The 25,338-nt window shown below is 53.9% G+C and overlaps 2 protein-coding genes across 6 annotated transcripts in view; one reads left to right on the forward strand and one right to left on the reverse strand.

Moving 5' to 3' along the window:
• Nucleotides 1-9,935, reverse strand: part of GIT1 (GIT ArfGAP 1) — a 47,508-nt gene extending 37,573 nt beyond the window's left edge. For 2 of the 4 annotated variants that reach the window (XM_053275047.1, XM_053275045.1), the window contains exons 1-4: nt 9,862-9,935; nt 8,927-9,049; nt 7,014-7,197; nt 4,759-4,872 (exon numbers count right to left, since the gene is read on the reverse strand). The gene's annotated coding sequence lies outside the window, so the exon portion shown is untranslated. The remainder of the gene's footprint in view (nt 1-4,758; nt 4,873-7,013; nt 7,198-8,926; nt 9,050-9,861) is intronic. The other 2 variants (XM_053275049.1, XM_053275046.1) reach the window with 1 other exon arrangement.
• On the forward strand, nt 1-25,007 carry ANKRD13B (ankyrin repeat domain 13B). 2 transcript variants are annotated; one of them, XM_053275051.1, is made up of 15 exons: nt 1-231; nt 8,184-8,319; nt 9,289-9,413; nt 9,958-10,003; nt 12,983-13,126; nt 13,502-13,691; nt 15,078-15,144; nt 15,418-15,499; nt 16,491-16,555; nt 17,236-17,366; nt 17,451-17,608; nt 19,384-19,542; nt 20,312-20,458; nt 21,394-21,470; nt 22,761-25,007. In XM_053275051.1, the coding sequence occupies exons 1-15, from the start codon at nt 61-63 to the stop codon at nt 22,857-22,859; spliced, it is 1,797 nt and encodes a 598-aa protein (XP_053131026.1). In that variant the 5' UTR covers nt 1-60; the 3' UTR covers nt 22,860-25,007. The 2 variants fall into 2 exon arrangements, with proteins under 2 accessions (XP_053131026.1, XP_053131025.1); XM_053275050.1 differs by having other exon boundaries at nt 3-231; nt 20,312-20,472.
• Nucleotides 25,008-25,338: the final 331 nt, after the last annotated feature.

A 25,338-nucleotide genomic window follows, 5' to 3' on the forward strand; every position in this document is an offset into this window, starting at 1 on the left:
GGCGGCGGCTCGGCTCCCCTCCCTCTCGCCTCGCTCCTCCCGCCCGGCCCGGAGGCGCACATGCGGCTGCAGCCCCCGCGACGACGGCCTCCCCGCGCCGGTGCCAAAAGGATGCTGGCCGCCTCCTCGGGTGCCAGGAAGGGGGGCGCCGCCGAGGGCAGGTTCCCGCTGCACCGCTTGGTGTGGCACGACCAGCCCCACGAGCTGGAGAGGGAGCTCGGCGCCAAGCAGGTGGGTCCCGATCCCCGGTGGGGCGAGCCGGGGCAGAGGCGGCAGGCCAGGCGGGGGCTCCCCCCCACCCAACAAAGGCGCAGGGCTGCTGCGGGACGGAGGAGGAGGAGAAGGAGCCCGGCGGCGGCGGCGGCGGCGGCGGCAGCAGCAGCATCCCTGACATTGCGCCTCCATCGGCGGCGGGGCGTCTCTTCGCCTCGCCTCCCGCTGCAGCAAGCAGCCCCCGGGCGAGCCAAGGAGCGGGAGGAGGGGACACCACCCGCGCACACCCTGGAGCCTGCGGCGCATTTCCAGCAGCCCCCCAAACCGGTCCCGGAGCTTGGCCACCCTCCCAGTGTGCCAGCGGCCGGAGCTGGGCGGGGGGCGCTCCTCCGTAGCCCCGGGAGCTCCCATTGTGGAACTGCGGGGGGGGGGACCAAGGGAGGGGCTCCTCTGGGGGGCTCGAGAGGACTTGGGGCCCCAGAAGTGGCCCACCACCAGGAGGGTTGCAGACCGGCCTCCACTGTGTTGGTCCATCCAGTTGGTGACCTCTCTGGTGGGGCTCGGCCACTGAACAAGGGGCAGCGGCGGCGGCGGCTCCTGGGGAAGAGGGGTCCCGCTCTGCCCGCGTGGCTCTTTCTAGGGCTGGGCTTAGTTCGCCTTGTGCCGGGTTGGCAGGGCCCCTGGCCACACAGACCATCGCCGGCCACAAGCTGCGCACGTCTGGTCCATGAGGTGGGAAGGAGAACCCGCCTTCGTCGGGACGGGGCTAGGCCTGAAACACAGGGGACGCCAGAGGTGCCAAGAGCACCCCTGAGCACCAGCAGAGTGCTTTTCTTCCCTGGCTGCCGAAGCACAACAAACCTCGAGGGAGAAAAGATCCTCACCCTGGGGCTGGCCTCGGAGCTCCTGCAGTTGCTGGCCGGTCCGGGCAGGGGCAAAGCTAGATTGGACACCCAGCTGCAGCTCCCCTTTCTGCAGGAGAGCTGCTCTTGTGGGGGCAAGCATGGATTGTCCCCTTGGCTAAGCAGAGCCCACCCTGGTTTGCATTTGAATGGGAGACTGCATGTGTGAGCAGCACTGTCAGAGATTCCCCAGAGGGGATGATGGGGCTGCTCTGGGAAGAGCATCTGGGCTCCAAGTTCCCTCCCTGGCAGCATCTCCAAAATCGGGCTGAGAGAGACTCCTGCCTGCCACCTTGGAGAAGCCGCTGCCAGTCTGGGTAGACAAGACTGAGCTAGAGGGACCAAGGGTCTGACTCAGTATACGGCAGCTGCCTAGGTTCCTATGCAGTACATGGGCACAGGACTCCCACTGTGATGGCTGCCAAGGCTCATGAGGAAAACCCAGGTTTTCCGCCACACACCTTTGGTGGGGTTGGGATTATTAATGTCTTCTTCTTCACTGACCGTTATTTGGGACCGCTTGGGAAACGGATGCTCTCGGGTGGTCGCACCCTGTGCACTTGTGGGGCAGGCCTCCGTTTGTTTGGAGAGGCTGCCAGCAGCCCCGTCCTAGGCACAGGGGTAGAGGCTTCGTGGGTCCGGTGTGGGACAAGCCTCCCAGAGGTGAAGCCTGGATACTAGAGGGAGTGGGCTGAAGGCAGGGCTTGCCAGCCTGGTACCCCTGCTGGGTCAGGCCCCAGCCCATCCACCCCAGCATCCCCTGCCCCTCCTCGTGGGTGTTTTCTAGCACCTGGTGTGGAGGGGCTTGCTCCCTCAAATCCTGATGGGAATATACAGCTGTCTAAGCCAGAAGCCATTGACAGCCCTTTCCTCCATGAATTTGTCTAATCCCCTTCTAAAACCAAATAGAATGGTGGCCGCCGCCACCACATCTGGTGGCAGCGGGTTCCACAGTTTAACAGCATGTTGTGTCAAGAAGTCCTGCCTTTTGTCGGCCCTGCATCTCCCAGCATTTAGCTTCAACAGATGACCCCGGGGTTCTAATATGATGAGATAAACATCTCTCTATCCACTTGATCCAGACCGCACATAATTTTATGCGCCTCTGTCATCACAATGGCTTCAGCCATTGTGGCTGGGGATGATGGGATTTGTAGTCCAACAACATCTGGAGACTGGGGTGAGGAAACCCTGCCTTAAAAGGAAAAACCCAGCTGTCTTCCTGGAGTGAAGTGTCTCCCTGCTTGGAATCCGCCTGAGAAACCAAGGGGGACTCCCAGTGTGTGGCAGACATAAAAGAAAGCCTCCATAGTCAGAGGTAGTCTACCTGTGAGTATCAGCTGCTAGGGACAGAGGACTGACTGCTGTAACCCTCCACTTAAGAACTTCCCAAGGCATCCGGCTGATGTTGGAAATAGAATACTGGACTGTTGGTGCGAGATCTAACGTTAAGCTTGCCAGCCCCTATTATGATCACCAATAGATCCTCCATGTTCAGAGGCAGTGTATCTCTTGAGTCCCGAATGCTGCGGGCAACTACAACGAAAGTGTCTGCCACCTTGATAGGATAGTGCAGCCGCAGCACCAGAAACAAAACCAAACCTTTACGCACTGGGGTAGGTGCGTTATTGCTTTCGTTTCGTTCGGTTAGAAATATAGTCACTCCAGGGAGAATAACAAGATATTGTGCAGGATCATTTCCAGAAAATTCAGCTTTCCAGCCCTAAGCTTGGAGTGAAGGGAAGTGATGCCTGCTTTGGTTCTGGAAGGGAGGTTGTTTCCTGGCCCCCAGGGCCCTGGGTCTCCCCAGCCTTCCTCCAACCTGGCTGTCTTGTGCGTCCTTCCTTTTCCACCCCAAGTCCCCTGGCTCACCTTGTTGGCAGGAGCCTCCGGGTCCGGGATGTGTCATAGCTCTGTGTGTTTGTGTGTCTTTGCTCTGAGCGTCTGCCACACCCGCCTTTCTTACAAAGAGCAGCCCTGTGGCTTAGCCAGGGATCTGCACGTCAGCAGGGAAGATCATGCCTGAGCTGCCTTGATATTTACTATCTGGGTAGCCCAGGGCAGTGGCAGGGTGTGCGGGAGGAGGGGTCTGGCTCCTGGTAGTTCCGGCTGGGTTTCCAAGGGGCCCCGATCCCAGGCCTCTGCCTGAAGTGCATCATGGCACTGGGAGGAACCCGGAGACGCTCCGATGTTTTTTTAGTCTGGCGATCTTTATCGCGGTGGGCTTCATCTCGCGAAGGGGTGGGAAAGGAAGGACGCACAAGACAGCCAGGTTGGAGGAAGGCTGGGGAGACCCAGGGCCCTGGGGGCCAGGGCAGGTGAACATTTGGTGCTGGGAACCCGGGATGTGAAATGTGTCCTGAGCGGCTGTTTTCCAGCCCTGCAGAGGGAGGCCAGCCTAAGACACGTGTGTGTGTGTGTGTGTGTGTGTATCTTGGGTCGGCGTTGGACTACAAGTCCCATCACCCCCTGCCACGATGGCCCAAAGCTGGGGTTGATGGGAGCTGCAGTTCAGTATCATCAGGGGACCCAAGTTTGAGAACGCCCACCGCAAGTGGTTAACGTCTTGGGAAGAGCAACCCTGCTGGATCAGGCCCAAGGAGGCCCATCTAGTCCAGCATCCTGTTTCACACAGTGGCCCACCAGATGCCTCTGGGGAGCCCACGGGCAAGAGTTCTGTGCATGCCCTCTCTCCTGCTGTTGCTCTCCTGCAACTGGTATCCTCTTGCCTCTGAGGCTGGAGGAGAACCGAACCGAACTGCCTGGTCCGTGTCCCAGTTCGAATGAACCGGCCAGCGCTTTGGTTCATGCCTAGAACTGGGGTCAAACCAGGTCGACCCCAGTAGTAGAGCTTGCAAAGGGCAATCTGGTATGGATTCCCCTTGACAGTCACCAGGGGAACCCAACGGGGTTGGAAAAGGGCAAGAGGGAGGGAGGGAAGTTACCTCATGCGGCGACAGCTTGTGGGGGGTGGTAAGCTGCCGGCCCGAGCTGGTGGGGGGAGCCACCAACTGCCCACTGCTGCTGCCCCAAGGAGCCGTGCTTCGTCCCCACTCTCAAAGAATCCTGAGATAAACTGCATCTGGATGTGGAGGCTCCATAGACCACTCCTCCATGAATGTGTCTCATCCTTTTTATAAAGTCACGTGAAGCCACGGTCTCTTGGCACTACATCTTGAATTCTCTTCCTTAAAAGACTCGTGGTTTTGTTTTGCGCCTACTTGAGTCTACTGCCAGCCTCACTGGGTGCCCTTACTGCAAATTTCAGTATTATGAGTGGACCCAGAGCATGGCCTAAGGGCCCACGAGACAGTTGCCTTGCTGAAGCAAAGCAGGTCTTGGTGTGGTCAGTGCTTGGATGGGGGACCCACTACCTCCACCTCACGGACTGGTAGGCTCAGTAATAAAGCGGCTATCCTTTGCCCCAAGGGGTCCCCAGATGTTACTGGACTACAACTCCCATCATCCCCAGCCACACTGGATGATGGGAGTCATAGTCCCACAGCATCCTTGATCTACCCAGGAGGGCTTCTTCCTGTAGTATCAGTGACATGTACATTTACAGACCAGATGCATATTCCACGCAGAAAGAGGTGCCACGGAAGCGTGGGATATCTCTGTCTCTTGCAACAAGCCAACGTACCTTCCTTTCCCTGTGGAGGGCCTTTTTGCCAGACCTTGATTAAAACACTGTAGATGCCGCTGCCAGAAGCCGGACAAGAAATGCCTGCAGGCCAGCTTCCGCTGCCAGTTGTGCCTAAGGAGGAAACGTTAACTTTTAGCATGAGCATCCAAAGAAAGGTTCAGGCCCCATGGCAGGTAAAGAGGGCAAGAGCCCCTGCTCTGTTGGACCCCTGACCCACCCCAGCCCCTAAGCCCTGTTTCCTAGTGGGGCTCATGGCTGCTTCCACATTCTGAACCTTTTCTCTTGAAGGGAGCTGCTGGAGATGTATCGTTCTGATCCGTTTGATCCCCAAATCCAACCGTGCTGTAGGGCGGGGCGGGGGAGGGACACGTTTGGCCCTCCAGGTGTGGCTGGACACAGGAACATTAGAAGCTGCCATTTACTGAGTCAAGCCGTTTCTTCATCTTGCTCAGGATCATCGACGAGCAGCAGCTCCAAAAGGTCGCAGGCAGGGGTCTTTCCCAGCCCTACCCAGGATGCTGCCAGGGAGTGAACCGGGTACCTTCTGTGTGCGAAGCAGATGCCCTAATCACTCAGCTACGGCCCCGTCCCAAAAGGCCCCACGTTAGGTAAGCAGAGCAAGAGTAGATGCTCCAGGGGGAACCCTGATTTCAGGCCTGGCCTCCCCAGTCGCTTGGAACAAAGTGGAAAATGGCAGTACCTGCCTCTTCTCCCTCCTTCGCTTCCTCTGCCCTAGCAGCTGTTCCAAGCACCACCTGACTCCCCCAGCCACTGAGGGAAGATCTGTTGCTTTTCTTTAATTATAAACCTTTTCATTAAAGCAATTAAAAAGAGAGGGAGAGAGCAGATCTCTCTTCGGAGTTCCAATTAACACTCCCGGCTCTGCAGGCAAAATGAAATCTTGCATCGGATCGACTGGTGCTCCCGGGAAAGGGTTGCACCAGGGCCGCCGTGTGGTGGGGGAGAGCTACTCTGTCCACGCCTAGAGGGACTCCCTTCATTGCAGGGGATTTCAGGCTTGATGTCGCTGGTCTACAACTCCCATCATCCCCAGCCGCAGTGGATGGTGGGAGTTGTAGTCCAGTGACATCTGGCCATCCCCAGTTGAGAACTCCAGCTGTGGTTGTGTTGCTGCTTTCAGGGCGGGGTCCCAGCGATGAAACTCGGACATACCTTGGTCTCACATTAAGCTTTGCAAGAGAACCAAGCTGCATCTTTTAAAGTTGTGCCGTCGAGTCGGTGTCGACTCCTGGCGACCACTTTCTTGGTAGAATACAGGAGGGGTTGACCATTGCCTCCTCCCGCGCAGTATGAGATGATGCCCTTCAGTATCTTCTGATATCGCTGCTGCCCGATATAGGCGTTTCCCATAGTCTGGGAAACAGACCAGCAGGGATTCGAACCGGCAACCTCTGGCTTGCTAGTCAAGCATTTCCCCGCTGCACCACTTAAGGTGACTACAGGACACAGGACGGGTTAGGCGGGAGTTAAATATTCCTCTGGCGTGGAATACTAGTCTCTTTGGCCGGCAAAAGCGTCTTTCCTAGCATCAGTTTGTTTGTTGAATTTATATACTGCCTAATATAGAAATCTCTAGATGGTGTACAGAATTAAAACATAAAATAAATATAAAACATTTAAAAGTCATGAAAAGATTAAAATATCCAAAGATATAGATATCAGTGAAACAGTGAGCAGTGGGAAAGCTGGTCCATCTAACTCAGTATTTTCTACACAGATTGGCAGAGGGATGATGGGTGTTGTAGTTGATGATGGGTGTTGTAGAGCCTCAGGATGGCCCTCCTCTGCTCTAGAGTCAGTCCTGGCCGATGTTCTGCTTCAGGGAAGGAGAGCCTGTCTTGTGGTAGCAAGCATGAACTGTCCCCTTAGCTAAGTAAGGTCTGGCTTGGTTTGCATTTGGAGGGGAGACTAGATGTGAGCGCTGAAAGAGATTCCCCTTAGGGGAAGGGGCCGTTGCAAAGTGGAAGAGCATCTGCATGCTTACATGCAGAAGGTCCAGATTCAATCCTTGGCAGCATCTCCAGGTAGGGCTGGGAGAGACTCCTGCCTGAAACCTTGGAGAAGCCGCTGCCAGCCAGTGTAGACAATACAGAGCTAGATGGACCAAGGGCCTGACTCAGTATTCAGCAGCTGCCTGTGTTGCTAAGGGAAATAGGAGATATTTCTGGAATGATTAAAGGAGGGCACCTGCCTTAAATTCCTTAGACCACCTCTGCACTCTGGATACTTACGGGAGCCTCTCTAGGACACCTTGGTGCAGCCTCTGTCCCCCTCTGGTTTGCCCTGGAGAGGCATTCTCTTTCCTTCCTCTCCTCCTTCTCCTGCCTGTTGTGATCAGGTCTCTCAGGCGAGAGTTATTTTTAGGCGGAATTTTAACACATCCCTTCCAGAGGGCTTGAGTAGGAAGGTTTCAGCCTGTTAACAACAACAAAATAAAACACAAGCAACGAAATGTGGAATTGGAAAAACATCTTCCCTCCCCCTTCAAAAGAAGCACTTGACTTTGGCTGGGCAGTGCGTGTCCCAGGGTTTCCGGAGGCCAGGGGTATTTTGGCATGTGCTTTCATTAGGTGCATTTTTCAAAACAGTGTGTTGTGACTGCAAACCGAAGCAGAAGGGCAATTCAAATCAAAGAAACAAGAACATCCGTCGTCATCGGCTGCAACAAGAAAGGCTGAGTCTGTCTTGGCCTTTCGATCATTTGCTTCCTTGATGTTGGCAGCTGGACTTGCTTCCTTGAGCCACCTCGAGCTCTTTGCTCTGTGGGCCTGCAGCACATCTGCGCTCTCTCCCAGTGGCTTGCTCGGATGTCGCTTGGCTGAATGGCTCTCTTGTGGGGCTAGCAGCAGGATAGGCCCCCTGGCAGCAAGGGAGCTGGGTGCGGCTGCTTTCTGGTCCCTTCGGCTGAATCGTTCTGTGTGGCCCCACAGTAAGACTGAATGACAAGGTATTCTTCCCTGGCACTCTCATAAGAACAGAAGAAAAGCACTGCTGGATCAGGCCCAGGGTCTGTCTAGTCCAGCATCCTGTTTCCCACAGTGACCCCCCTCCAGATGCCTTGGGAAGCTGCACAGCCAGGAGATGAAGGTGTGCCCCCCACTCCTGCCGTTGCTCCCCTGTGGTTGGCGGTGGCTTGTAGCCAATGGACTAGTCGCCATTGATAGGCCTGTCCTCCCTGAATCCGACTAAGCGGCTTTGATAGCCATCCAAGCTGGGGGGGCCATCGCCACATCCCGTGGCAGAGGGTTCCACGGATCAATTCTGCGCTGTGAGAAAAAAGGACTTCCTGTTGTCGGTGCTACGTTTCCTGGCAATCGGCTTAATGGGACAGCCCCTAGTTCTAGAGGCGCTCTTTCCTGGCACCGCAAAGCATTAGAATCTCCCCTCCTGGCTCTCCACAGGTGGACATTGAACAGCTGGACCCACGAGGCCGGACCCCCTTACACCTGGCCACCACGTTGGGGCACTTGGAGTGTGCTCGGATCCTGCTGAGGCATGGGGCTGACGTAGCCAAAGAAAACCGGAGTGGGTGGACAGGTGAGTGCCACAGAGTGGTTGCCGAAATGAACAATTCTAATTGTTTTTGTGTACTTACTTTAAAAGTAAACTTGGACACAGGCCCCCCTCCCTCCAATGTAGGACATAGATTGAAAGGATACTACTGTGCATGTGTTGGACATATAAATAACTGTGCATGTGTGCAGATCTGTATGTGCTTACACAGTACACAGATGGGATGTGTCTTGAAGATAAGGTGCAAGTAGGGCATAGCGGTACCATGTATTTCAGGGAGAGATCTGTCTCCAGTTGCCGCCAGCTTGGCTGGTGGCCACACAGGGACGGGCTTTCTCGGTTGCTGCCCCGAAACTGTGGAATGCGCTCCCTGCTGAGATACGATCCTCCCCATCTCTGGCCATTAAAAAAAAAGCATTTGAAAACCCACCCAAGCTTTTTCAGTTCTTTATAATTTTAAGGTTTTAATCTGTGGATGATTTTTAACTTGTTTTATGCTATTGTTAACTGCCCAGAGACGAAAGTTTGGGGCGGTGTATGAATTTGACTAATAATTAATAAATAAGTATTAAATAAATAATGGACTTGCTTCCTGGGCATTGCAGGAGCCGGTGCCCCCTCAGACTAGTACCTTGTCCTCCGTTTGCCAGGCCCCTGGGCTTTCCTCTTGAGTAAACCGCTTTGCACACGGAGGGAGTTGCTCGCCTGTCAGTCGGTACAAATCAAGAGCATCCGGATTGTGATATCCATATCCCTGTAATAACGGAAAGCTCCGATATAAACGTCCATAGTAAATGAACGAAGTCGTTCTTCGGAGGAATATTCTTAGGACGGGCCACCCCCGTCCCTGGCCGTGGCTGTCACTTTGGGGTGTCTATCTCCCTGGCTGCAGCCGGCCAAGCAGATCCTGACCCCTATACCCTCCCCCCCGCCCCGGTGTCCAGAGCCAAACTGCGTTCCTGACCGTGCCTGGCTTTCCCTTCCCTCCCGCAGTGCTTCAGGAGGCGGTAAGCACCGGGGACCTTGAACTCATCCAGCTGGTCCTGCGTTACCGTGACTACCAGCGAGCCATCAAGCGCCTGGCCGGCATCCCCGTCCTGCTGGAGAAGCTGCGCAAGGTAATGTGCATCCGCGGGGGAAACCGCTGCCTCCCATCCCCTGTCCCGCCGGGGCTCCGAAAGCTCCGACTGAGTGCCCTTTCCTGTGCTCTTGGTGGTTCTTCCAGAATTGTGGCACGTCCCTCCCGCTCATTTGGCCAGAGTTTGCCACACCCTTTTAAGTTGTGAAGGGGCGTGGGAAGACGGAAGGCAAGAGTCAGCCCATTCTAAATGAGGTTTGGGATTAATCTGGCAGACCTGTGAGAGGTGGACTCAATCCCCGAGGGAGGCGTTCTCAAACTGGGGTCCCCGGATGTTGTTGGACTACAACACCCATCACCCCTTGACGGCCACTGGGGCAAGAGGTGATAAGAGTTGTAGTCCATCCACAGCCGGAGGCCTGGAGTTGTGCCGCTCTGCTCTGTTCCCGTCCTTGAGGAGCAGAGATCAGTTTTTAAAAAAACCTCACATCTAGAATGTCGGGCACGAAGCTGGCCAGGCATGGAATCCAGGTATCTGGCACTCCTCTCCTTTGACCTCTGTTCTTCTGTTCTTTTTGTCCCAGGCTCAAGATTTCTACGTGGAGATGAAATGGGAATTCACTAGCTGGGGTAGGTTTGTATGCAAGCCAGGCAATTTGGGGTTACACTTTGCAACTTTGGGGTTAACATTTGGGGATGGGGGGGGGTGCAGCCTCCACTTCCAGAAGAACCGCCCCGTTCCTGGAACAGAAGACGTGTTACGCCTCTGAGCAGCCTCACTCCCAATCAGGAAGCATACACACCCACAAACACCCCTGCAAGTTTTTTAAACCGTGCAATATCTTCATCAAGAGTGGTTTGTGCAAGCATGAGTTTATGGCTCATGGTGGGCCATCCTCTCTTGCTAGGGTGGCAGGGAAGTTCTTCAAAATTCCCTTCTTTTCCCCACAAGTGTGGAGGATTTATCTACCCTGACTACCATTGCAATGATGCCCCGTTTGTATAATATCAATATAATATGGTCCTTATATTAGGACCAGCCCCACAAACTTACATAGGAAGCTGCCATATACTGAGTCAGGCCCTTGGTCCATCTAGCTCAGTATTGTCAACCCAGACTGGCAGCGGCAGCAGCTTCTCCAAGGTTGCAGGCAGGAGTCTCTCTCAGCCCTGTCTTGGAGATGCTGCCAGGGAGGGAACTTGGAACCTTCAGATACTCTTCCCAGAGTGACTTCATCCCCTGAGGGGAATACATTACAGTGCTCACACATTACCGCAATGCCCAGGAAGCATGAACTTCGGATGTAGCACCAGTGTTCAGCCCCAGAGGCTGCCTCTATGCAAAGTGCTCATCATACCTCGGGGGGGGGTCTCCAGTGGCTGAGGGTCTGGCAAAGCTAAATGTCTTGTGGTAGAGAGCATGAATTGTCCCCCTTGCTAAGCAGGGTCTGCCTTGGTTTGCATTTGGATGGGAGACATGTGAGTGAGCACTGTAAGATATTCCGCTTAGGGGATGGGGCTGCTCTGGGAAGAGCACCACATACTTGCATGCAGAAGGTTCCAAGTTCCCTACCTGGCATCTCCTGGGCTGAGAGAGACTCTGGCCTGCAACCTGGGAGAAGCCACTGCCAGTCCGTGTAGACAGTAGGGTTGTGCGTTTTGTGTTTTTTTCTGTTTTGTTTTTGGCACAAATCCGAAACACCCCCGTTTTGTACTTTGTTCGAAACCAGCCAATCCGAAACACCCCAATTTTGTTCTTTGTTCGAAATTGCAAAATCCAAATCCGAAACGTTTTGGATTTTTTAAAATGGCCCCAGGGAAAAACTAGTGGGTGGGGGCGGTAGTGCCCAATGGGTGGAAACTACCACCCAAATTTCAGAGGAATTGGGCAAAGGGCTGGGTTTCGGTGAATTTTTGAAGTATAGGATTTTTCCCATAGGGAAGAATTGAGGTTTTAGCAAAAGTATAGCTTCATGTTGGGGGGAAAGGGGTGTCCCAGAGCAGAGTAGGGTGGGTGGTAGTGCCTAGTGGGGGCAAGGAAGCTGCCAGAAGTATTTCAAAGGAATTGGGCAGAAGGCTGATTTTTAAAGATGTAATGGAGTTTGCGTGTCTGTAAAGTTCTTCCCCATAGGGAATGATGGCCCTCCATAATTCCTTCTAGCATATGAGATTTTCAATGACAAACCATGAATCCACTCTCATATGCTACCAGAGAATCTGAATCTCTGGTAGCATATAAGAGTGGATTCATGGTTTGTCATTGACAATCTCATATGCTGCCAGAGAATCTACACTCAGAAGACCTCAGAAACAACAGAACCCAGCACCCCATGGGTTAGCAACCCATGGGGGCAGTTGGCACCCTATGTGCACTACACCACGACTCACTCCTGGCCACCCCAGTGCCCCCCAGGTGGAGTTATGGGTCTGCTGAAACCTCCATTATTCCCTGGGGGGGGACCTTAAAGAAGCGAAAACTTAAACAATTCCTAAGAAATCAGCCCTTTGCCCTATTCCTTTGGAATCTGGGTGGCAGCAGGCACCCACTGGGGCACTACCACCTGAACCACTCTTCTGCCCCTAAATCCCCCTTTCTGCCCCGAATCTGCCCCAAAGACATTTCATCTTCAGAAATTCTTTAAAAATCAGCCCTTTTCCCAATTCCTTTGGAATCTGGGTGGCAGCAGGCACCCACTGGGGCACTACCACCTGAACCACTCTTCTGCCCCTAAATCCCCCTTTCTGCCCCCAATCCACCCCAAATAACATCAACATCACACATCAACAACAGCAGAGCTTTGGGGGAAAATCAGGCAGATTTCCAAAGGTCATGCACATCCACCTCCCCCCCTGCCCAAAATACAATTGATGTACACACAACAGTGTAAAACAACAACAATGAAATGCACACTGCCCCACTGGTCAATGAGGGTAAATGCACACTAGCCTAATGAGGGTAAAATTTACCCTGAAATTTGCTTAAAAGGAATAAGGAGGCAATTGCCAGCAGATCAGCTCATGCTTCCGCTGGCCAATCTGCAGGCTGGAAGGGCTGGAAATTCACACAGATGTCAAAACTCAAAATAGAGACTGAAGGAGAAAGACTTTTTGCAATTGCAAAATGGAGTTCCAAAACAGCTGAAACAACAAAACGTTTTGTATCCGAAACAGGGATGTTTTGTTTTGGCTGCAAAATGTTCTGTTTTGCGCATTGGGTGTTTTGTTTTGGCTACAAAACAGGCGAAATGGCCTGTTTTGTTCACAAAACGTTTTGTATCCAAAACGAAACGCACATCCCTAGCAGACAGTACTGAGCTAGATGGACCGAGGGCCTGACTCAGTCTGTGGCAGCTTCCTATGTTCCAGCTAGTTGGCTTGGAGATCTTTGTTAGAAGTTGATTGCTGTCCAGGGGCTACTACAGTAAATGGGGGTAATTCAGTACCTTATTTCCTAAATGCCCATTTGATAAACTTGACCCCTGGCTCTCTGTCTAACCCCGTATCCCTGCCAGCTGCATTGGGAAGGAAATGGGAGACACTCATTCCTGGGGGGTGGGGAGAGGCCCCCACCCACCCCGTAACACCGCTTCTCCTCTGCTCCTCTGGCAGTCCCGCTGGTCTCCAAAATCTGCCCCAGCGATACGTACAAGGTGTGGAAATGTGGTCAGAATCTGAGGGTGGACACAACGCTGCTGGGGTTTGACCACATGACGTGGCAGCGAGGAAACCGCAGCTTCATCTTCAGGGGACAAGGTTGGTGGGACACGCTACAGACAGCCCCACGGGAGTCCCTGAGCAGTGGGACTTGGGGAGGAGGAGAGCCGGTCTTGCAGCAGCAAGCATGGGTGGTCCCCATTGCTAAGCAAGGTCTGCCTTGGTTTACATTTGGATGGGAGACAGCATGTGAGCGCTGCAAGATATTCCCTTGAGGGGCCGTAGCTCAGTGGGAGAACACCTGCTTGGCATGCAGAAGGCCCCAGGTTCACTCCCTGGAAGCCTCTGGGAAAGAGACAGGGAAGCTGCTGCCAGTCAGTATCAATAATACTGACCTGGCTGGACCAAGGGTCTGACTCAGCTGGAGGCAGCAGCTTCCTTCTAAAACAGCCACGCTTTTCTCTCCCCGGGCAGATTCTGGCGCAGTCGTGATGGAGATTGACCACGACCGGCAAGTGGTTTACTCAGAGACCCTCACACTGGCTGCCCATGACCAAGAGGGACTTCTGGCAGCAGTCCAGCCCACAGAGGAGCAGGTGATGGGCCGGCTCACCGCCCCGGTGGTCACCACGCAGCTGGACACACGCAACATTGCGTTTGAGAGGTATGTGGGAGCCACTCCTCTGTGGCCGCTCCTGATGGGCTTGAGGGCAGCTTCGTCACAGCAAATCCTTCTCTGTGTGACATGCTCAAGTTTTTAAGTTTGAGCCAGGCACTCACTGAAAGCCAGAATGTTAGAAGAAGACTGATCCCATATGCCAGATGACTGTGCCCCGTGGAGATGGGGTAGCAGAATCCATGGCTCGTGTTTTATTATGCTTTGGTTTTTGCAGAGATACTGTATTTAGGAACATGGGAAGCTGCCATATACTGAGTCAGACCCTTAGTCCATCTCGCTCAGGATTGTCTTCATAGACTGGCAGCAGCTTCTCCAAGGTTGCAGGCAGGAGTCTCTCTCTCAGCCCTATCTTGGAGATGCCACCAGGGAGGGAACTTGGAACCTCAGATGCTCTTCCCAGAGCGGCCCCATTATCCCCTGAGGGGAATCTCTTCCAGTGCTCACACATCAATTCTCCCATTCATATGCAATCATGGCATAACTCCTGCTTAGCTAAGGGGACAAGTCATGCTTGTTACCACCAGACCAGCTCTCCTCTCTTTTATTGCTCCTCTTTTAATAAATCTTCTAGGCCGTCCAGGTGATTTTTATGTAGGTTTCCTTCTTTCCTATCAGTATTTTGATTATTTATTTATTATTTATTTATTTGATTTATATACTGCCCTTCCAAAATGGCTCAGGGCAGTTTACAACAGGGTTTTGCATTGTTTAGCCCAATTTTGTTTGGTAGTTAGTAAAATTAGACAGGAGATAATTTCTAACAGAATAACTGCTTGATAGGTATATTTCATACATTTGTGTAAGTGGTAATTATGTAGATTTAGTTGGTTGCTATTTGTTCAATGATTGTTAAATGTTGCTGTTTTTTGCTGGTCAGAGACCAAAATAAAGGATTGATTGAGTGCCAGGATGTTTGGAGGACGTGATGCTTGGCAAAGGGTAGCAGCTAAAAAACATATGTACATAAGAGCATCTCCAAGATCCAGGATCAGGCCCAAGGCCTATCTAGTCCAGCATCCTGTTTCACACCAGATGCCACTGAGAAGCCCACAGCAAGAGTTGAGGGCATGCTCTCTCTCTTGCTGTTGCTCCCCTGCATCTGGTATTCAGAGGCATCGAGCTTCTGAGGTTGGAGGTGGCCTTTAGCCACCAGACTAGTAGCCACTGACAGACCAGTCCTCCATGGATTTGTCCAAGCCCCCTTTAAAGCCATCCAAGCTGGTGGTCATCACCACGTCCCGTGGCAGAGAATTTCATAGGTTAATTATGCACTGTGTGGAAAAGTACTTGGGGACCTAAGTTTGAGAACTCCTGATTTATACCATGACCAATGCCGAAGTCACAAACTGTTGTTTTACTTCATGCTGCCAGGAACAAGACGGGTATCCTGGGCTGGAGAAGTGAGAAGACTGAGATAGTGAATGGGTACGAGGCCAAGGTGAGGCGCACCTGCAAAGGGAGAGGGTAGAAAAGAGATGCAGAAGAAGGGGATGTGGTTGGGTCTGAGAAGAGGAGCTGTAATACTGAAGACTAGAAGCTTGAAATTGGTCTTTCAAGTGGCAAAGGCTTGAAACAGGTCTAGAAGGGGAAAGCCTGTATCTTCCCAAGATTATGGATGGGGAGTCAGGAAATTATGGTTTCCCAAGGCAAGGAATCTTTGTGGGGCTAGGCCAGCTGCATCAACCTGCGATGTTTTCCCCACTGTCTACAGGTTTATGGGGCTTCCAACGTAGAACTTATCACCCGGACACGAACAGAGCATCTCTCAGAGCAGCACAAAGGAAAAACCAAAGGTACCACCCTTTACCTCTGCATGTGTGCATCTGACCCAGAAGGGGAAAGCCTTAACCCTCCCACGGTTATGCTCCCCAAATCTCATCCCCCGCTGCCGTCAGGGATCTGGAACGCGCTGAAATTGGGGCTGCCTCGCAATTAAGGAAATCCATGGCCTGCTTTTTCAGGGCTCACCGATCAATGACGTGTAAATAGATCAGCCAGCTTGCACGAAAACTTCAGTAGCAATGGCTTATTGAGATCCTGAAGGGAACAAAGGTGTCCTTGTGAGATGGAGAGGCTATCTTTGATATTTTCCTTTTATTTTGTTCCTTGCCCTAGACACATGCCAGAATCCAGAAATAGCTTCAAAGAATAAACAAGCAGCCTCTTGCCTCTCAGCCTCGCTGATTACAATTTGCCCTCACACCAATTAATCAATTAACGCTTTAGTTGATTAGGCTGCCAAATGAACTGCTTAAAACCTGCAGCATTGCTAAAATCTGACATGCTGCTGCACCCCCACACCCTGGTTGGTATGTTCCCCAGAATAGAGGGGTAGAGCTTTTCCTGAACTGTACCATTTCCATAGTGGGTGGGGGGAGGAATTGCATATTTATTTTTAAAACGTACATTCTGTCTTTTGCCTCCACCTGGAGGTGTTCAAATTGGGATGAATTGAAAGCAGCATAGAGAGTTAAAACGCCAGAGCTTACAAAGTTTGACAGACTAAAAATGTTGCCAGAGAGCAACAGGACACCACCAACAAGGGAGCTCTCAAGCCTCCTGTGGCAGAGAGTTCCACATGCTGGGATTGGCTGGGCGGCCATCTGCGAGTTTCCTGCACCAAGCAGGGGGTGGGACTTGGAGAAGACTGCCAAGGCCCCTCCAGCCCTACAACCAATATTTATTATTCTAAACCCATGCCTCTTCCTAGCACGCACCAGAATATGGGGAGTCGGCTTCCACCACATGCCAGAATTACACTCTGCCTTCCTCGGTCTCTTGCAGGCAGTAAAACTCCACTGCAGTCATTTCTGGGCATTGCTGAACAACATGTGGGTCCCAACAACGGAGTAAGTAATGTGCACGGCCCATAAATAAGGCCGTTTCAAGGGATGGGATCAGAGGACAGAGGAAACTGCCTTCTACTGAGCCAGATTACTGTTCCATCTAGCTCAGTACTGTCAACTGACTGGCAGCAGCTCTCCAAGGTTCTAGGCAGGAGTCATTCCCAGCTGAACCTGGGACCTTCTGCGTGCAAAGCAGAGGCTCTACCCCTGAGCCAGGGCCCCCATCCCCTGGAACCTGACCAGTGCTGGACCTTCAAGAGTGTATTGTTGTGCTACAGTGTGGGGGCCCTGTAAGTGGGGGTCCTGGGTGGCTGATCCCTTACGCCCCCCCCCGACAGCCCTGCACCCAACCTTTGAAATAAAGTCTTTTTGAGGTGACTTACAGGGATCTTAGGGTCTCAAAACCGGGACTTTGGAACGTACCCCTTAGCAAAATCAAGAGCTCCCATTTGCTTTTTTAAAAAGAAAAATCTGAAGACATACCTGTTTAACCAGACCTTTAATCAGTAGTTTGTAAGTTTTAATTTTTAGAGTGTTTATCTCTATTCAAAACTGGTTGGGTTATGTTTAGGTTTTTATTGCTGTTGTGTGTTACATGGTAAACCGCCCGGAGGTTTTGATGTGGGGCATGTATGGCCTGTTCTAGAAATGTGAGCCTCTGAGGTTCTCTGTGCCCTCTGCAGGCCCTCATCACGCAGACGCTGAGCCACGCCAACCCCACCGCCATCACGCCGGAGGAATACTTCAACCCCAGTTTCGAGCTGGGCAGCCGGGACATGGGGAGACCCATTGAACTCACCACCAAGACGCAGAAGTGAGATGGGGGTCCGGGAAGGAGGGGGGTGCCCCACTTTGGGACTTTTGGCATCAGCTCTCTCCTCTCCTCCCCTTCGGATAGGTTCAAAGCCAAGTTGTGGCTGTGTGAGGACCACCCGCTGTCGCTGGCCGAACAAGTGGCCCCGATCATAGACCTGATGGCCGTCAGCAACGCCCTCTTTGCCAAGCTCCGGGACTTCATCACCCTCCGGCTGCCTCCGGGTTTCCCCGTCAAGATCGGTGAGGTCCCGAGCGGGACTCTGTCTGCACTGGAGGCTCTTTTGGCCCCGGGGTGGAGAAATGTGGCCTTCCTAGGATGGGAGGTGTAGTTCGACCACGGCAGGTGGGCCAAGTTTGCTCCCTAAGCTCTGTCAAGCTTAAAAGTACAAAAAAATTACTATCCTAGGAAAAGGGGCCCTGGAAATCGATGTTGAGCAGCTTTATTTTTACGTGGTGAAAATGCAACAAAACATTAATCACCTAGCCAAAATAGCTTGCGATAAGCCTGTCTGCACTAGCCATACTTTTAAATGAAGATGCATTGAGTCAAGCTGGAAACGCAGCCTTTGGTTTTATATTCAGAGGCCCCTATGGGCGGAGAGGGGAGTCAGCAGGGGTTTTCTCTTCCTTTCCCTTTCTCCTCTTGTAAAAACCCAGAGAGTCTCCCATGAAACAGAACCCGTGGCTTTGGCTGAGGAGGGTGGAAACCCGCCCCCGATTTCCCCCTCTAGACTCAGTCCAGTGGCTCATTGGCAACAGGGGCCCCTTCCAGATCATCTTATACGTGTGGGGCGCAGCCCAGATCATCCGGTGACATTATCCGTCATTCAGGCACAGAAAAGGTCAGGCTATGGAATTCTTTGCCATGGGATGTGGTGACGGCCACCAACTTGGATGGCTTTAAAAGGGGCTTAGACAGATTCATGGGGGAGAGGTCTATCAACGGCTACTAGTTGGAGGGCTACAGGCCACCTCCAGCCTCAAAGGCCGGATGCCTCTAAATACCAGTTGCAGGAGAGTCACAGCAGGAGAGAGAGGGCATGCACAGACCTCTTGCCTGTGGGCTTCCCAGAGGGGGCATCTGGTGGGCCACTGTGGGAAACAGGATGCTGGACTAGATGGGCTTCCTTGGGCCTGATCCAGCAGGGCTGTTCTTATGGCTTTCCCTCCCTCTTGTTGCTGGCGGAGGAGGGCTGGTCTTGTGGTAGCAGGCATGAATTGTCCCCTTTGCTAAGCAGAGTCTGCCCTGGTTTGCATTTGAATGGGGGACTATTCCCCTCACAGGGGATGAGCTGGTCTGAGAAGAGCACCTGCCTGTTTGCATGCAGAAGGTCCCAAGTTCCCTCCCTGGCAGCATCTCCAAGATAGGGTGGAGAGAGACTCCTGTCTGCAGCCATGGTGGAGCCGCTGCCAGTCTGGGTAGACAGTACCAAAGCTAGATGGAGCAAGGGTCTGACTCGGTATATGGCAGCTTCCTGTGTCCCTAAATCTGGCACTTGCTTTTGCTGCCTGTTCTTCACGTTTACACTGCACGCTGAAACCACTTTGAAACCAGTTCAGCTGTCATGGCTCTCACCTCAAAGGATTGTGTTTTGAATAGTCCTAGCTCCTCCCCGCACCCCCCACCACGCCTGAACGCCAATCCCCAAAATCCCTTGGAGAAAGAGAACGATGGTAAAATCTGAATTTGCATACACCTTTCATCCAGGGTTTCGCAACTGCAGCTGTCCTTGGACTACAGCTCCCATCACCCACTGGCACCATAGTCAAAGGGATGATGGGAGCTGTAGTCCAGTGACAGCTGGGAAGGGGCCCCTGCCTCTATGTCGAGGGGAATGCTGAGCGCTGAGACAGTGATAGAACTGGTTTAAGTTTGTGGCGTGGCTACAATCTGGCCGCTCTCCCCATATCCACACTCACCGTTGCTTGGAAGAAGAGGGCCGGGACCTTTTGCTCGGAGGGGGGGGCAGTCTGCCTAGTGGCCCTCCAGCTTGGCCCTCCTCTCCCTCCCCCAGAGATCCCCATCTTCCACATCCTCAATGCCCGCATCACCTTTGGAAACCTCAACGGCTGTGACGAAGCGGTGGTCTCCATCCGTGGCACCGGCAGCCCCGGCAGCGATGTCCCCTCGCCCGGCAGTGACCGCTCCAGCATCAGCAGTTCCAGCTCTCTTGGTACCTGCGAAGGTGGGGGGTCAGTAAGGGGGGGAGCTCTGGGGCCCAGGACCCCAGAAGCAGAGGCCCGAGGGACCTGGGTGGCAACAGGGACTTCTCCTTAGGGTCAGTTTTCACATTAATGGAATAAACCGGGGTTCTCAAACATGTGCTGTTGGACTACATTCCCCATCATCCCCATGCCACTGTGGCAGGTCGGGCCGGGAAAGACCCTGTCTGAAATCAGAGAACTGCTGCCAGTCAGAGCAGACAGTACTGAGTTAGGTGGAGCAGTGGTCTGACTCGGTATAAGGCAGCTTCTTATTAAGCGGGTGGGGCTGCAGCTCAGTGGGAGAGTGTCTGCTTGGTGTGCAGAAAGTCACAGCTTCACTCCCCGGCAGCATCTCCAGGTAGGGCTGGGAAAGACCCCTGCCTGCAACCTTGGACAGCCTCTGCCAGTCAGTGTCTAGTACTGAGCCAGATAGTCCGAGGGTCTGACTCAATCGAATGCAGCTTCCTAAGAGAGAGGGTTGTGGCTCAGCGATAGAGCGTCTGCTTGGCAGGCAGAAGGCCCCAGGTTCAACCCCTGGCAGCATCTCCAGGTAGGGCTGGGGAAGACTGCCTGCCTGCAACCTTGGAGAGGCCGCTGCCAGTCAGAGCAGGTTATGCGGAACTAGATGGACCCAAGGTCTGACTCGGCATGAGGCAGCTTCCCATGTTTCGGTGAGGTGGGGATTCCCCTCCTCCTCGCCCCAGCTGATGGGTGCCTGGGGTTCCTTCTCTCCCGCAGGTTCTTGCCGGTGCTGCGAGATGGACCCGGCGCTGTTTGAGGCCCCGCGAGGCTACAGCGTGGTCGGGAGCCATCCGGACCCCCTGCGTGAGGATGACGATGACCTGCTCCAGTTCGCCATCCAACAGAGCTTGCTGGAGGCTGGGAGTGAGTACGATCAGGTGGGCGCCACAGACCTCTCCACCCCCCAGTGCTGGGCGTTTAGGGAGGGGACGCCTCTGAGAGCTGCAACACCTGCTCTGCCTGCAGAGAACACCAGGGACCCCCCTCCGTTCCTGGGATGGACTGGAGGCACACCCCCAGGACCCCCCTCCCCAGCTCAGAAAGGCTCCTGTGAGCTGGGAATCCTGCTCTCTCTCCACCCGAGGCTCCGGAGGCAGAGTGGCTGCTGCCGGCCAGTGCAGACCGCCCTGAGCGAGATGGACCCAAGGCCTGACTCCGTATAAGGCGGCTTTATCTCTTTGCCCACTAGCCTCTTGATGGTGTCTGGCAAGAGATGCTTGGCAATAAATGCACCAGGCAAGGATGCCAATCAACCAACAGGCAGGTTTGTGGGAAAGCCGTAAGCGAGGGACATCCCTTGATGCTCCAAACCAATGGGTGGGGAACCACTTTTTGAAATAACTTGGGAGGGTTAAGATTGTCCGTTCCATGTGACCGATGCTCTTTCTATGGAGGCAGTTGTGTATGAGGCTTCTGCCCCGTTGACAAAAGTGATGTGGTATTATAAGTCTTTTAATGCGGACTGAATGGAATGTCTTACGCTCTGTGTGTGTGTGGGGGTGTGGCCATCTCTTGCCGTAGTGAGTGCTAAGCAGGGTCTGCCCTGGTTCACATTTGGATGGGAGACTACCTGTGTGACCGCTGTCTGCTGCGGTCAGATATTAGGGGATGGGGCCAGCAGCTGCTTGGCACGCAGAAGGTCCCAGGTTCTGCCCCTGGCAGCATCTCCAGGCAGGCCGCTTCCTACGTGCCCGTGACTTTTCTCTGCTGCTCTGGGCTCCTCCCCACAATAGTTCGGATGCCCCTGTCCATCCCAGATGTGCAAACGTTTCCAAAGGTGCCTCTCTTGTCCGCCACAGGTCACCATCTGGGAAGCGCTGACCAACAGCAAACCAGGCACTCACCCCGTGTCTCAGGAGGGGCGGAGAGTCAACAGGTGAGTGCAGATTCCTGCCTGCAGCCTGGGAGAAGCTGCTGCCGGTCCGTGAAGACAATACTGAGCTAGATAGACCAATGGTCTGACTCAGTATATGGCAGCTTCCCATGTTTCTGTGTCCAGGCAGGAACCATCAAGGGGAACCCAGCAGGCCTTGGCGGCCTCAGGCGTGCCCCAAAGCTGGCCCTCTGCACAGATCAGGGCTGTTGGTATATTCTGCCGTTCTTTGGAAGTGCAGTCAAATGACTGCATTTTTGTAGGTTTGTGGATGGTATGGCAGGGGTTCACAAAGTGTGGGCTGCCCGGTGTTACTGGACGACAACCCCATTTGGCCACAGTGGCTGGGGACCATGGGAGTTGTAGTCCCACAACACTCAGAGACCCACATTTAAGGGTCCCTATGGAGTGGGATGCAGAAATCAGTCTGAGAACCTCAGGGTTTGTTTGTTTGTTTTTTGTTCTATTTTTAGTTTATTGTCTATTATTATTGCTTTGTTTTTAGTTTTGTATGTTGGTTGTTTTTTTTAAAGTAGTTTCTCGTCTTGGGCTGCACAGCTGATTCTCCTGAAGATATTGACCTATAGCTCCTGTAATCCCTGGCTGTTGAGCGCTGTGGCCAAGGAATATGGGAGTTCTTGACCAAAAACAGCTGGAGAGGAGAGATGGCCTTGTGGCAGCCGGCATGACTTGCCCCCTTTGCTAAGCAGGGCCTGCCCTGGTTTGCATTTGAATGGGAGACTACATGTGTGAGCACTGGAAGAGATTCCCCTGAGAGGATAATGGGGCTACTCTGGGAAGAGCACCTGCCTGCATTTATGCAGAAGGTTCCAAGTTCCCTCCTTGGTGGCATCTCCAGACAGGGCTGAGAGATATTCCTGCCCGTAACCTTGAAGAAGCCACCACCAGTCTGTGTAGACAATCCTGAGCGAGATGGACCAAGGGCCTGGCTCAGTATGTGGCAGCTTCCAAGGTTCTTATGAACCTCGTCCTTATGGCTGCAATACTGGCTGGAAAGCAAGTGGAAAGCAAGTAGCACATCCTGGTGAAATGTTCAGAAAGGAAAGAGATCAATCAGATTCGTAGTGTTCTGGAGGCTTTGAGTAGCTCCTTGCCCCTCATTCTGCTGGCAGAATTTTTCAGAAGTTCTGCAAAACACATGCAAATGAGGCAACAGGATTCTGCGTTCCTTAGCACAGAATGTTCAGCAGACATTCTGCTGAATGACAAACACATACACCCCGGCCAGACGGGAGCTGCTCACGTGACCCTCTCTGCTCTGCCCCCACTCAGGACGCCCCAGCACACCCCACCGCCGCGGTCTGCAGCCCCCCAGCAGCTGGCACCCACTGCAGGCAGAGGGCCCGGCCAGGTGCTGCCCAGCTATGCTGAACAGCTCCGTCTGGCCATGGAGTTGTCTGCCAAAGAGCAGGAAGAGGCCGAATGGCGCTCGCGCCAGGAAGAGGAGGAGTTTGAACGGATCCTGCGCCTCTCGCTCACGGAACAGTAGCCGACCCGCACTGGGGTGTGTGTGTGTGTGTGAGAGAGAGAGAGAGAGAGAGAGAGAGATTGAGAGAGAGCACCAATGCACAAGACTCCGGCCAGCCTCTATGGGGTGTCAAAGCTAATGGGCCGTGCCTCCCTGCCCCCACCATGCTGAGAGCTAATGCACAAATGCCGGAGAGGAGAGCGGCAGGGGCGGGGCGGGGCAGTGCCCCTTTCCAGAGCCTGGCTGGGCCCCAGCTGCTCAGCCAGTCTGTTGCACAGAATATGGGCCTGGATGGGAATTGGGGAGGAGAGGGGTGACGGGAGACGGGGACACACAGACACACAGAATGCATTCCACCACCTCCCCAGCACTGAGCCATTTCACCTTCCCCCTGCGGGGAGGCAGGTCAATCTTAACGAACCCCGAGGTTTGCAGCCACAGTGCTCCCCCCCCCTCCCGCCACCACACGCTGGGCGCCTCAGTCTTCTCCCGCACCTGGCTGTGCTCACTTCAGGGCTCCACTCTCCAGCTCATGCAATGCAGATGAAGCTGCCTGCCTGGGGGCTCTCATTCTGTGCCACTGCAGGGAAAAATACAGGATGTAGCCAAGGGCGCAGAATTCGGGCGCCTGGGAATCTGGGGGGAACCCGGCCAGACCTGATGCAGAACACCTTAAGTGGGCGCAGGGGATTCTTTGTTCTTTTTACACAAGTCGGAATGGGAGTTTTCAAACTTGGCCCCCCCGTGCCCCCCCATGTGGGACTACAACTCCCATCGCCCCCTCCCCCACCCAAGGCCATTGTGGCTGGGGAGGATGGGAGTTGTAGTCCCAACAATATCTGGGGATCTCCAAGGTTGGGGATCCCTGCTGTAGATGGCAAGGCTTTACAGCCCCACGTTATGCCAGGGGATCCTTAGATGTGGGTCTCTAGATGTGGTTGGCCTCGTGAGTCGGTGGGACCCAGCTAGCTTGTCTCTCCCCCCCCCGCCCACCTGTGCACCCCTGCACCTGTTCCTGTCAAGTGCACTTACACCCCTCAACCAGGTCCCTCTGCCTGCCTGACCCCCCCCCGCCTTGGCCCTCGTAGCTGCAATCCCTTTCGGCTACTTCTGGCATGGAGCTACAGGGAGCCAGAGACCGGCTCTGCCCGAGTGCCAGCCCACCTGTGCCAGTCGGCGGCATCCCTGGCCCGGAGGGAGCAGTATCCTGCCTTGGCATCTCGGGGCCAGCCCTGCTTCCCGCAACCCTGCCCGAGCACCTGGCCAGCCATTCCTTCCAAACTACAGCCAGGTTGCTGGGCATCCCTTGCCACCCCACAGCCTCTTCTCCTGTTGGGGAGCACAAACCCACAGCCATGGGCCCTGGGCCAGCTTCAGAAGGGAGTAGAGCCAGGGGCACAGGCAGGCCAGGAGATGCCCCAGTTCCAATTCTATGTCCCCTGGTCTCAGCCCCTACCTTTGGTGCCCTCTTCCTTCAGCTTCCCGAGGACATTACACCCCGTCCCCCCCCCCCCCCGTTGTTCAATGGTGCTAACCTCCAGAATGTCCCTCTTCTTGCCATCCAGGGAGGGGCGGACTGCCCTCTCCCCCCCCGCTCCTATTCACACATTATGTTCAACACCCGTTACAATCTGTGCACAGGGTTCCCTTGTGATGCTGAACACGGTTCCTCTGCATTCTGCACTGGAGGGACCTGTACTGAGGCTCACTTCAAAAATGAACCCAGGTACAAAAATCCACCCAGAAACAAGGACCAGTGTGCAGACATCTGGATGCAGGTACAATGTAATGTCTGAATAGGCCGCCTCTCTCACTCTAGTTCTCAGATTCCTCCCCACCCACCCAAGAGGACAAAATCTCTTGCACAGTTTTTTGGGGGGGTGGGGGTGGGGAGGGAAAGGACAAGGGCAGCCTGAAAGGGGCAGGGTTGGGGGAGGGGAAGGTTTATATATATTAGAATCCAGATGTTCCATGGGATGGCCATGGGGAGGGAACGATAACCAGCTGGCTCAGGTGTGGGAACTGCACCAATAAAAACCTCGTGAACCTTGGCGCGCGTGTGTGTCTGTGTGTGCGTTTTTGTTCCTTCCTTCTAACGCTTCGAGGCCAGGTGTGCCCCCCCCCCGGTGTTCCCAGACATTGTTGACTACAACTCCCAGCATCCCTAGCTGCAGTAGCCTTTGCTTGGGGATGATGGGAGTGGTAGTCAACAAACATCTGGGAATCTAGAGGGAACATGGACCCACACTCCCCACGAGGGGAGAGAGAAACCACCCAATTTGCAGCTCTTGCAGTGGCTGCTCTTAAAAGAACTCTGCATTAAATCACACTCGGGTGAATGGGACCCAGAAGGTAGCAAGCTGATGACCAGGGAGCCTGAAA

Source organism: Hemicordylus capensis, chromosome 12 (genome assembly GCF_027244095.1).
Source record: "Hemicordylus capensis ecotype Gifberg chromosome 12, rHemCap1.1.pri, whole genome shotgun sequence".
NCBI lineage: Eukaryota > Metazoa > Chordata > Lepidosauria > Squamata > Cordylidae > Hemicordylus > Hemicordylus capensis.

What these genes read in the sequence shown, in the direction of transcription:
- ANKRD13B (XM_053275050.1), top strand. Translation starts at nt 61, where the DNA reads ATGCGGCTGCAGCCCCCGCGACGACGGCCTCCCCGCGCCGGTGCCAAA. An exon ending in CGCAACATTGCGTTTGAGAG is followed by an intron (nt 13,692 to 15,077) that starts GTATGTGGGAGC and finishes TCATGCTGCCAG; the next exon opens with GAACAAGACGGGTATCCTGG. An exon ending in TGAATGGGTACGAGGCCAAG is followed by an intron (nt 15,145 to 15,417) that starts GTGAGGCGCACC and finishes CACTGTCTACAG; the next exon opens with GTTTATGGGGCTTCCAACGT.